The 12,969-nt window shown below is 42.8% G+C and overlaps 1 protein-coding gene across 1 annotated transcript; it reads left to right on the plus strand.

Moving 5' to 3' along the window:
• The first annotated feature begins 12,096 nt into the window (after positions 1-12,096).
• On the plus strand, positions 12,097-12,738 carry LOC104223019 (uncharacterized). Its single transcript, XM_070174618.1, has 2 exons — positions 12,097-12,444; positions 12,514-12,738. Exons 1-2 carry the CDS (start codon positions 12,097-12,099, stop codon positions 12,736-12,738), a joined length of 573 nt encoding a protein of 190 aa, XP_070030719.1.
• Positions 12,739-12,969: the final 231 nt, after the last annotated feature.

The raw sequence follows: 12,969 nt of genomic DNA on the forward strand, positions 1-12,969 counted from the left end.
ATTAAGCAAATAATAAATCATCAATTTAGATACCGTCAGAACTCTCTGTGACAACATTCTTATATAACAGTCATTCATTATAAAAGTCAATTTTTTTTAGAACCGATCTTTTAAGTTATATTTTACCTCTCTATAACAGTTGTTTACCTATAAAAACAACAACCATATTTATATCAGAACACTTTTTGTAAAATTATCGCTCTATAACAACTATATAGAATTTTTAAGATTACTAGTAATAATTCTAAAAATATGCACATAATATTTTTCCTTGAATAAAGTTTCTATCTTTCATAAGGCATAGGATTTGAAGATTTGCACATGATATATTTTTCATTAAAAGAACTCGACAAACTCTCAACAGCGACAAACTCTCTCTCCAAACGCTCACTGCCAACGGTAACATAAGACGATCTCAACAGCGACTAGGTCAGTCGCCGGCGACCACCCTCCCCCCAGGTAAGTCCCCTCGCCCCTCTCTCCTCCCCATCATCCAACACCCCCCCTTTCTCTCTCCGCCCATCTTTCTCACCCCGCCTCTCCTCCTTTCCCGTCTTGTCTTCTCCCCCTCTTACTCCGGCGAGACACGGAGCAGTCGCCGGCGAGTGGGAACAACCACAGTCAGGTTTCAGGCCTGGTTGTAGTGCCGTGGTGACACACAAACCAGACCCGTCTTCAAGCCAGAGGTGCGGATTATTTTCCGGCGAGGTCAAGCTATTTTCAGGTGGCTTTGGGCGGCGAGCGAGACGGGCACGTGCAAACAGTGAAGAACAACGCGAGTATCAGCAAGGAACGACAGGAGCTGGACGCGAACCAGCTAGGTGGACACAATACAGTTGAATATACTAAGACAAGTCCCAGGTTATACTCATGGGAATTGGTACCTCCCGTTTGCCTATTTCCCTCTATTGTGTTAGTAAAATTGTTGTCCTTTTAGTTCTTATTAGTTTAGTCACCATATTAGGGCGTCTGCAGTGACATCTTGTCTTATTCTAGTTTATTTTGTGGTGTCTGTTAGTGATTCCCCCTAGTCTGCCGGAGTTATAGTGGCTGCAGTCTGAGATGGTCAAGTGAGTTCATGTCCTCGGGGCATGCGGGGGGTGGGTCGGTGTCACGACCCAAACTGAAGGGCCATGACTAGCACCCGACCACACTTGCCGAGCACCAACGTACATTTCATCTAACCTTCATTATTATCTTTTAAGGCTGACGAGATCAATATAAATGGTAGACCTAGATCATGGACAACCAGCAATAAAATATGACGGCATGAACATACATAGCAGGGGATGACCAGACAATCAAGAAACTACGTATAAGGTATGAGCTACCACGCTACTATGAAAGACTATACAACAAAAACTAGCCGACAAGGCATACCAAACTATACATGAGCCGACACCTGTCTATGAGCCTCTAAAAGAACATAAGTGTTGCAACATAGCCGGAACAGGGCCCCGACATACCCATAATGTCTATAACAAAAATTGCATACCAAGACCAAGGCAAGTCCGGAGAAGGGATCTCGCCAATCACCGCTGAACTAGACAGTCTACTGTGGTGGGGGAGCTGCACCTGCCTGTCTATCAGGACCTGCAGCACGACATGCAGCATCCACAAATAAAAGGACGTCAGTACGAATAAAGTACTGAGTATGTAAGGCAAGGAACCATAAATACGATCAGTAATGTAAGCAAGGATAGAGAATATACAACCTGTAACATCTTAGTACCTCTGAGGGCTACTTACATGAAATGCATGATACATATGTATAAATACATAAACCTTTAAAGCATTCGCCTCTGTGGGCATCATCATCATCATATCGTACCCGGCCATAATAGGCTCGGTAGAATCGTACCCGGCCACGTGGAGCTCGGTAAAACCCAACTGATCAGTGGTTGCACAATAGGTGCCGTACCCGGCCAACTATAGCGTGGCTCGGTAGAGTAAAATAGATACATATATATAATGCATGCTCGACTCATGGAATCACATTCTAAACCTTTCGGAGTGACGTAAGGTCGGTATCCTCTATACACGTTATTAGGACTAACTCTTCACTATGAACCTTATAAGATTTAGGAAGTACGAACAACATTGATAACATAAGAATAAGAGAAGTAACATTAACATCAATCGTTCCATAAGAGGGAAAACAATGTAAGTACTGCTAGCTTCTAAGAGTAGAGTATCTTGGAAGCTCGTTCATTACATTATGTACAATCGGAGTCGTGCAAAAGAAGGAAAGGGATAGCCTCACATACCTTGTATATACTGCCCCAATCTCAAGCTATGCAATTGTCAAAACTCCTTAGTCTACAATAAGAGAAACGATACTATCGTTATCATTTAAGCGTCATAACTATTATGTATCGACCACAACCTATTTTACGATGAAACGGACAGCACCTCCCCTATATATATGACCTCACACCATTCAAAACAGTCACCAAACAGCCCAAACAACATCAATAATAAACATATTGAGCCTCCCAAAATAGTCCACACATAGCCTAATCACTCCATACATACGACGACCACCGTAGTCGTGTCAAACAACCTGGAAATGTTACGAATAACTATCAGCCCATAACCCTACATATATATGGTGTTTCTCCACACCCTTCCTCCTCCAAAACTCCACAAGATAGTAGTAAAATATGCAGCCCAACAACAACGCAAAACAGTCCACAAAACAATAACATTACTACCAAGCCTTTCGATATATATCTCACAAGTTCTAGCTTCAATGGCTTAGCCGCAACTTGGATAATCTTAAATACATATAGAGTAAGAGGTTCCTTACCTTTATACAGAAAGAACAACTCCAATTTGACCTTAAATTTCCATGAAATATCCCTCCAATGCTGCCACAACAACAAAAAAGCGAAACTAGCGATCAATTAGTGTTTTTCGGCACTAGAATCACTTTAGAAGGCTTGAAATCACCTAGGATTGATATTAAGAACATGAGGGAGTATTTACAGAACATAAACCCTTTAAAACAACCTCCCACACGAGCTGAAACGACACAAAAATGAGCAACAACAAGAAGAACAAGAGACTTACTAGCGCCACGGAATTCCCGACACTTGATTTGTGTTGTTTGCCCTTTTTTGGGTCTTGAATCTTGAGAGAACCTTGAGAGGATGTTCCTAGGGTTCTAAGGTCTGAAAATAGTGAAAAGAAATGACTTAAAACGGGTTGGAGTCATCCTATATAGGTCCAAATATCTTAAACCGACTTAGTGGGCCCCATAGAGAGGTGCTTGGCGCAGTTTCGCGAAAATGCAAATATCTCTCTACTCCAAGATCGTATCGATGAACGGTTTAATGCGTTGGAAACTAGACTCATAGATCTTTAATTTGGTTGGTAGATCACCCCGTAATTCCTTGTAAATTATGAGAAAAGATTAGAAACATTTGACCTAATGTTTAAGTAAAATTATGAACCTAAGTTGCGACAACTTTTGTCGACTTTTGTTTCATAACTCGTTTGACTTCAAGACTTATGATACGGATATTATATGATTAAAATACCTTAATAAATGACCTCTTGAGTGTATTAAGAACCGCTAGATTACCTGAAAATACGAGTTACAACATCCTTGATTCGTTTAACTTCTAATACTGGTTAATCACCCTTATACACTCTTGTATCACTTAAGACCAATAAGATTGACTTCTTATCATCTCAAAGATAATTCCTTCTTGGATTTATGTTAACTAATATATGGCATGAACTAACACATGTGGATATGGGTTGTAACACCCTCCCCCCTTAGGAACATTCGTCCTCGAATGTAAGGGTTTATGGGGAGTTTAAATCATCGTGGATTCCAATGGAAATTTCCGATCAATTTTCCCCTATAAAATGGTCACTAGCAAAACTTGCAAGTAATTAAGCCCAACATATGGCTTCACAAGGCTACACAAAGCATTATGCGTATTTACATTATCTACATATCACCATTTTGTATTAAGGAGGAGTATTCTCAAATTATTGCTTACCTCATAGAGCCGTTTCTTCTTCCAATGTATCCTGTCTTCCACCAGCATCCTTGTTATCTTCATTCTGGAATAAGTAAGGGTATTTAGACTTCATCTCCTCTTCTGCTTCCCATGTCATTTCTTCCATATTTTTGTTCCTCCACAATACTTTGACGGAAGCTACATCTTTTGTTCTCAGCTTGCGGACTTGCCGATCTAATATCGCCACTGGCACTTCTTCATATGATAGGTCCTCTGTAACTTGTACATCTTTGATAGGGATGACTCGAGAAGGGTCTCCAATACATTTTCTCAACATAGATACATGGAATACCGGGTGGACAAATTCCAATTCGGATGGCAATTCTAACTCATAAGCAACCTGTCCAATCCGTCGAAGAATTTTATACGGCCCGATATACCTTGGACTCAGCTTACCTTTCTTCCCAAAACGCATAATACCCTTCATTGGTGAGATCCTCAGGAAAACCCAATCACCAACCTCAAACTCTAGATCACGACGTCGGACATCAGAATAAGATTTTTGCCTGCTTTGTGCCGTCCTCAATCGCTCCTGTATCACTTTCACCTTCTCAATAGCTTGGTGAATCAAATCTGGCCCATATAATTCTGTTTCACCGACTTCGAACCATCCAACTGGTGATCTACATCTCCTCCCGTATAGTGCCTCATATGGGGCCATTTTAATACTGGAATGGTAGCTATTGTTATAGGCGAATTCTATGAGTGGAAGATGATCATCCCAATTCCCCTTAAAATCTAGAACACATGCTCGTAGCATATCTTCCAGTGTCTGAATGGTACGTTCAGCCTGTCCATCAGTCTGCGGATGAAATGCAGTGCTGAGATTTACCTGTGTGCCTAAACCCTTCTGGAAAGACCTCCAAAAGTTAGCCGTAAATTGAGCTCCTCGGTCTGATATAATAGATATGGGCACACCATGAAGCCTAACAATCTCCTTGATATACAACTTTGCATAATCTTCAGCCGTGTAAGTTGTCTTCACTGGCAGAAAATGGGCACATTTTGTAAGTCGATCAATTATCACCCAGATGGAGTCAAACTTATGATAAGAGCGAGGTAATCCAATAATGAAGTCCATATTAATCACCTCCCACTTCCAGGTCGGAATCTCTATATTTTGAAGCAATCCACCGGGTTTCTGATGTTCTATCTTTACTTGTTGACAATTGGGACACTGGGCTACAAATTCTGCAATAGACTTCTTCATATTATCCCACCAATATTGCTCCTTGACATCATGATACATCTTTGTCGAGCCGGGATGGATGGAATATCGGGATTGATGAATCTCATTCATAATCTTCTCTCGCAACCCTGCCACATTAGGCACACACAATCGGCTCTGGTATCTCAGTGCCCCATCTTTTCCGATCCCAAAAGCCATACTTTTACACTGTTGAATGCTTTCTCTTAATCGTACTAAGATAGGATCTTCATATTGTCGTGCTTTTACCTCGGCTACCAAAGATGATTCTGATGTATTCTGTACAGTAACACCTCCGTCATCAGAGTCTAACAATCTGATTCTCATATTGGCTAGCTGATGAAGCTCTTTAATCAACCCCCATCTACCTACCTCAATATGTACTAAGCTTCCCATTGATTTACGGCTGAGAGCGTCTGCCACAACATTGGCTTTACCGGGATGATACAATATCTCAACGTCGTAGTCTTTCAATAATTCAAGCCACCTATGCTGCCTCAAATTCAACTCTTTCTGCTTGAAGATGTATTGTAAACTCTTGTGATCTGTGTAGATGTCAACATGGATGCCGTATAAGTAGTGCCGCCATATCTTCAAAGCATATATTACTGCAGCCAATTCCAAATCATGGGTTGGATAATTCTTTTCATGCTTCTTCAATTGTCTTGATGCATAAGCAATCACATTCCCACGCTGCATCAATACGCACCCCAAACCTATACCTGAGGCATCACAATATACCACATAACCTTCTGTTCCTTCAGGAAGAGTGAGCACTGGTGCAGATGTCAATCGATTCTTCAACTCCTGAAAACTACGTTCACAAGTGTCAGACCACTGGAATTTGGTAGCTTTTTGTGTTAACTTAGTCAATGGTGATGATATAGAGGAAAATCCTTCTACAAACCGCCTATAATATCCTGCTAGCCCTAGGAAGCTGCGGACTTCTGATGGTGTTGTAGGTCTCGGCCAATTCTTTACTGCATCGATCTTCTGAGTGTCGACACTAATACCCTCATCAGATATCACATGGCCAAGGAATGCTACTGAGTTCAGCCAGAATTCACATTTGGAGAGCTTAGCATATAACTTACGATCCTGAAGCGTCTGTAATACTATCCGCAAGTGGCCCGCATGTTCCGCCTCCGAACGAGAATACACTAGAATGTCATCAATGAATACAATCACGAACACATCAAGATAGGGCCTGAATATAGTATTCATGAGATCCATAAAAGCTGTTGGGGCATTTGTTAGCCCGAACGACATCACCAAGAACTCAAAGTGCCCATATCTTGTCCGGAAGGCCGTCTTTGGAATATCCTTCTCCCTAACCCTCACCTGATGATACCCTGAACGTAAATCAATCTTAGAGAAATACTTGGCACCCTGGAGTTGGTCAAACAGGTCATCAATTCTTGGAAGTGGATACTTGTTCTTTATAGTAGACTTATTCAACTGTCGATAGTCGATACACATCCGTAACAACCCGTCTTTCTTCCGCACGAATAGGACTGGTGCACCCCAAGGTGAAGTGCTAGGCCTAATAAAGCCCTTATCTAGCAAGTCCTTCAACTGCACCTTCAACTCTCGCAACTCTGCCGGGGCCATTCTGTATGGAGGAATAGAGATCGGTTGAGTGTCAGGCAACACATCAATGCTAAACTCAATCTCCCTTTCAGGAGGAAGGCCTGGGAGTTCATCTGGGAAAACATCTGGGAATTCGTTGACCACAGGGATTGATTGTAAAGTAGGCGGTTTCGCCTCCGCATCCCTAACGCGAACGAGATGATAAATGTAACCTTTTGAGATCATTTTCCTTGCCTTAAGATAGGAAATAAACCTACCTTTCGGTGTAGCAATGTTCCCTTTCCATTCAATGACGGGTTCACCCGGAAATTGGAACCTAACCATCTTCGTACGACAGTCAACATTTGCATAGCATGAGGCCAACCAGTCCATTCCCATTATCACATCAAAATCAACCATTTCTAACTCAAATAAATTTGTCGAGGTTTGACGACTACAAATCATCACAGTGCAACCTCTATATACCCTTCTAGCAATCACAGAATCTCCTATCGGAGTAGATACCGCGAGGGGTTTACTTATCAATTCAGGTTCAATGCCAAACTTATTAGCCACAAAGGGTGTAACATAGGATAATGTAGATCCCGGATCAATCAACGCATATACATCATAAGAAAACACAGATATAATACCTGTAACAACATCTGGAGACGACTCGAGATCCTGTCGACCTACTAGAGCATAGGTTCGATTTTGAGCACCACTCGAACTCGGCACTGCACCTCTACCCCTACCACGACCTGTCGACTGCTGAAAACCCCGTGCTGGAGGTCGAACTGATGAGGAAGAACCAGACACAGATCCAGTCGGCTGAGCCATACCATCACCTCCTCTATTAGGACAATCCCGCATCATATGGCCAGGCTGCCCGCACGAATAGCATGCATCAGAACCTCGACGACACAGTCCAAAGTGGGCCTTGCCGCACTGATCACAATGTGGTGTTGGGGGTCTCATCTGACTAGTATCCCTGTGATGTTGCGAGCCAGATGCCCGCGAACTCTGACCTGGACCAGAATAGGATCGATCATATCGAGGCCTCTGAAACTGTGGAGGAGCACTAGCTACAGGTGGCGCCGAACTCCTCGAAAACTGTGGCCTGATGCGGCCTCTGAAGTCATCAGAATACCCTGCAAATCTCGCCCTCTTATGCTGGCCTCTATCCTGCTCCCTAACTGCCCTCTGCTGGCGCTTACGATCCTCTAGGGTCTGGGCATAAGCTTGAATACGGGAAATATCCATGCCCTCCACCAAGGAGGCTGTCGTACACTCATTTATTAGATGTGGTCCCAACCCATTCACGAACATATGCACCCTATCACTCATCTCGGCCACCATATGGGGAGCATACCTTGCCAAAGAATCAAACTGCATACTGTACTCTCGCACACTCATATTACCTTGTCTAAGGTTCAAGAACTTATCAGCTCTAGCTCGTCGTATCTCAACTGGCAAGTAGTGACGAAGAAAGGCCTCAGAAAATTCCTTCCACACAGCTGGAGGAGGGTTCGGACCCCTGGATCTCTCCCAACTATCATACCAGAGAACCGCTAAATCCCGTAACCGATAAGAAGCCAACTCTACTGCCTCTGTATCACTAACATGCATAACCCGAAGTGTACGATGAACTTGGTCAATAAAAGTCTGTGGGTCCTCCTTGGGGTCTGATCCGGTAAACACTGGAGGGTCTAAATTAATAAAATCACGAACTCTTGTACTAACTGGTTTCTCAGCAGCACCTGTATTCTGCCTCTGATCCTGAGCAGCTACCAAGCTAGTCAATAACTGCAAAGCACTCCGCATATCCTGGTCTGGAGTGCCAGACGGAGGAACTGGAGGCGCTGGGTGCCTTCTAATATCCTCTGGAGGAGATGGAGTAGATGAGGTATGAGAGGGCATCTCACTTTGAGCCTCACTTTGTCCTGCTCTGACTTGGGGCACCTGACTGGTACCCTCTCCCGCTGCTGTATCAAGCCGTCTACTAATCGTTTGCTTCCTAGTCGAAGGCATCACTGAAAAAACAAGGTGAATATTAGAGACGAACACTTACGACTCAACTCTACGCACGATCTAGATTCAGGAAGAAGGTAACAACCCTAGATGTCATGTAGCCTCCTGATTATAAATGTGGCGCGCTACACATCCATAATCAAGACTCTACTAGACACGGCTCATAGACAACCCCTAGGACAGACTTGCTCTGATACCAAGTTTGTCACGACCCAAACTGAAGGGCCATGACTAGCACCCGACCACACTTGCCGAGCACCAACGTACATTTCATCTAACCTTCATTATTATCTTTTAAGGCTGACGAGATCAATATAAATGGTAGACCTAGATCATGGACAACCAGCAATAAAATATGACGGCATGAACATACATAGCAGGGGATGACCAGACAATCAAGAAACTACGTATAAGGTATGAGCTACCACGCTACTATGAAAGACTATACAACAAAAACTAGCCGACAAGGCATACCAAACTATACATGAGCCGACACCTGTCTATGAGCCTCTAAAAGAACATAAGTGTTGCAACATAGCCGGAACAGGGCCCCGACATACCCATAATGTCTATAACAAAAATTGCATACCAAGACCAAGGCAAGTCCGGAGAAGGGATCTCGCCAATCACCGCTGAACTGGACAGTCTACTGTGGTGGGGGAGCTGCACCTGCCTGTCTATCAGGACCTGCAGCACGACATGCAGCGTCCACAAATAAAAGGACGTCAGTACGAATAAAGTACTGAGTATGTAAGGCAAGGAACCATAAATACGATCAGTAATGTAAGCAAGGATAGAGAATATACAACCTGTAACATCTTAGTACCTCTGAGGGCTACTTACATGAAATGCATGATACATATGTATAAATACATAAACCTTTAAAGCATTCGCCTCTGTGGGCATCATCATCATCATATCGTACCCGGCCATAATAGGCTCGGTAGAATCGTACCCGGCCACGTGGAGCTCGGTAAAACCCAACTGATCAGTGGTTGCACAATAGGTGCTGTACCCGGCCAACTATAGCGTGGCTCGGTAGAGTAAAATAGATACATATATATAATGCATGCTCGACTCATGGAATCACATTCTAAACCTTTCGGAGTGACGTAAGGTCGGTATCCTCTATACATGTTATTAGGACTAACTCTTCACTATGAACCTTATAAGATTTAGGAAGTACGAACAACATTGATAACATAAGAATAAGAGAAGTAACATTAACATCAATCGTTCCATAAGAGGGAAAACAATGTAAGTACTGCTAGCTTCTAAGAGTAGAGTATCTTGGAAGCTCGTTCATTACATTATGTACAATCGGAGTCGTGCAAAAGAAGGAAAGGGATAGCCTCACATACCTTGTATATACTGCCCCAATCTCAAGCTATGCAATTGTCAAAACTCCTTAGTCTACAATAAGAGAAACGATACTATCGTTATCATTTAAGCGTCATAACTATTATGTATCGACCACAACCTATTTTACGATGAAACGGGCAGCACCTCCCCTATATATATGACCTCACACCATTAAAAACAGTCACCAAACAGCCCAAACAACTTCAATAATAAACATATTGAGCCTCCCAAAATAGTCCACACATAGCGTAATCACTCCATACATATGACGACCACCGTAGTCGTGTCAAACAACCTGGAAATGTTACGAATAACTATCAGCCCATAACCCTACATATATATGGTGTTTCTCCACACCCTTCCTCCTCCAAAACTCCATAAGATAGTAGTAAAATACGCAGCCCAACAACAACGCAAAACAGTCCACAAAACAATAACATTACTACCAAGCCTTTCGATATATATCTCACAAGTTCTAGCTTCAATGGCTTAGCCGCAACTTGGATAATCTTAAATACATATAGAGTAAGAGGTTCCTTACCTTTATACAGAAAGAAAAACTCCAATTTGACCTTAAATTTCCATGAAATATCCCTCCAATGCTGCCACAACAACAAAAAAGCGAAACTAGCGATCAATTAGTGTTTTTCGGCACTAGAATCACTTTAGAAGGCTTGAAATCACCTAGGATTGATATTAAGAACATGAGGGAGTATTTACAGAACATAAACCCTTTAAAACAACCTCCCACACGAGCTGAAACGACACAAAAATGAGCAACAACAAGAAGAACAAGAGACTTACTAGCGCCACGGAATTCCCGACACTTGATTTGTGTTGTTTGCCCTTTTTTGGGTCTTGAATCTTGAGAGAACCTTGAGAGGATGTTCCTAGGGTTCTAAGGTCTGAAAATAGTGAAAATAAATGACTTAAAACGGGTTGGAGGCATCCTATATAGGTCCAAATATCTTAAACCGACTTAGTGGGCCCCATAGAGAGGTGCTTGGCGCAGTCTCGCGAAAATGCAAATATCTCTATACTCCGAGATCGTATCGATGAACGGTTTAATGCGTTGGAAACTAGACTCATATATCTTTAATTTTGTTGGTAGATCACCCCGTAATTCCTTGTAAATTATTAGAAAAGATTAGAAACATTTGACCTAATGTTTAAGTAAAATTATGAACCTAAGTTGCGACAACTTTTGTCGACTTTTGTTTCATAACTCGTTTGACTTCAAGACTTATGATACGAATATTATATGATTAAAATACCTTAATAAATGACCTCTTGAGTGTATTAAGCACCGCTAGATTACCTGAAAATACGAGTTACAACATCCTTGATTCGTTTAACTTCTAATACTGGTTAATCACCCTTATACACTCTTGTATCACTTAAGACCAATAGGATTGACTTCTTATCATCTCAAAGATAATTCCTTCTTGGATTTATGTTAACTAATATATGGCATGAACTAACACATATGGATATGGGTTGTAACACAGGGAGGTAGGGCAGGGGCTAGGAGGTGAGTTGGGATGCAAGGGAGGTAAAGGGAACAAAGGTGTCCATCAGTTGAGAATTGGGTCATGGAACGTAGGTTCATTGACAGGTAAATCTATAGAGCTGGCGAAGATCCTCAAGAAGAGGAGAGTCAATATAGCATGTGTCCAGGAGACAAGGTGGGCAGGGTCGAGCGCGAGGGACTCAGATGGGTATAAACTTTGGAACTTTGGAACCCAAACGGGTAAGAATGGAGTCGGTATATTGGTGGATATGGAACTTAGAGAGTCTGTTGTTGAGGTTAGACGAGTGAATGATAGATTGATGATTATTAAGTTGGTGGTTGGTTAGTGCATCGTAAACGTCGTTAGTGCCTATGCGCCACATATGGGCCTAGATGAAGAGGTTAAACGTCGCTTTTGGGATGGGTTGGATGAGATTATACGTCAGGTACCACCTACTAAGAAGTTATTCATAGGAGGGGATTTCAATGGCCATATTGGGTCGACCGCAGGTATGTATGACGACGTGCATGAAGGCTTCAGTTTTGGGGAGAGGAACGGAGGAAGAACCTCGTTACTGGACTTCGCTAAGGCTTTTGGGTTGGTGGTTGCTAACTCTTGCTTACCGAAGAAGGAGGAACATTTGGTTACTTTTCAAAATGCGGTGGCGAAGACTCAGATTGACTACCTCCTCCTCAGAAGGCGCGATAGAGGGTTGTGCAAGGATTGCAAGGTGATTCCAGATGAGATGCTCATGACGTGACATAGGCTCTTGTTGATAGACATTGGTATTATGGTGAAGAGGAAGAAAATGTCTGCTCGAGAAAGACTGAGAATCAGGTGGAGAGCCTTAGCTAAGGACAAAGCTCAAGAGTTGGTAGGGCGGTTGTCGGTTATGGGAGCTTGGAGGAGCAGTGGTGACGCGAACTCTATGTGGTCAACTACAACAAACTGTATAAGAGAGGCTGCGAGAGAGGTGTTAAGGGTCTCGACGGGTGTCTCCGGCAGGCACAAAGGAGACTGGTAGTGGAATAAAGTGATTCAAGGTAAAGTGGAAGTGAAAACGGAGGCGTACCAGACGTTAGTGGGGAGCATAGGTGAGGGGGAGAGATGAGCATGCATGGAGAGGTATAAGGTAGCTAGGAAGGAAGCGAAGCTGGCGGTCACGGAGGCTAAGACTGCGGCTTATAGTCGTATGTCCGAGGAACTAGGGGAAAAACGAGGGGAGAATAAGTTATTTAGGCTGGCCAAGCTAAGA

This window comes from Nicotiana sylvestris, chromosome 1 (assembly GCF_000393655.2).
Source record: "Nicotiana sylvestris chromosome 1, ASM39365v2, whole genome shotgun sequence".
Classification (NCBI taxonomy): Eukaryota; Viridiplantae; Streptophyta; class Magnoliopsida; order Solanales; family Solanaceae; genus Nicotiana; species Nicotiana sylvestris.

Excerpts from the sequence above, each read along its gene's own strand:
- LOC104223019 (XM_070174618.1), top strand. The coding sequence starts at position 12,097 with ATGGGCCTAGATGAAGAGGTTAAACGTCGCTTTTGGGATGGGTTGGAT. Across the intron at positions 12,445-12,513 it reads GGTTGTGCAAGGATTGCAAG|AGGAAGAAAATGTCTGCTCG; the intron begins GTGATTCCAGAT and ends ATTATGGTGAAG.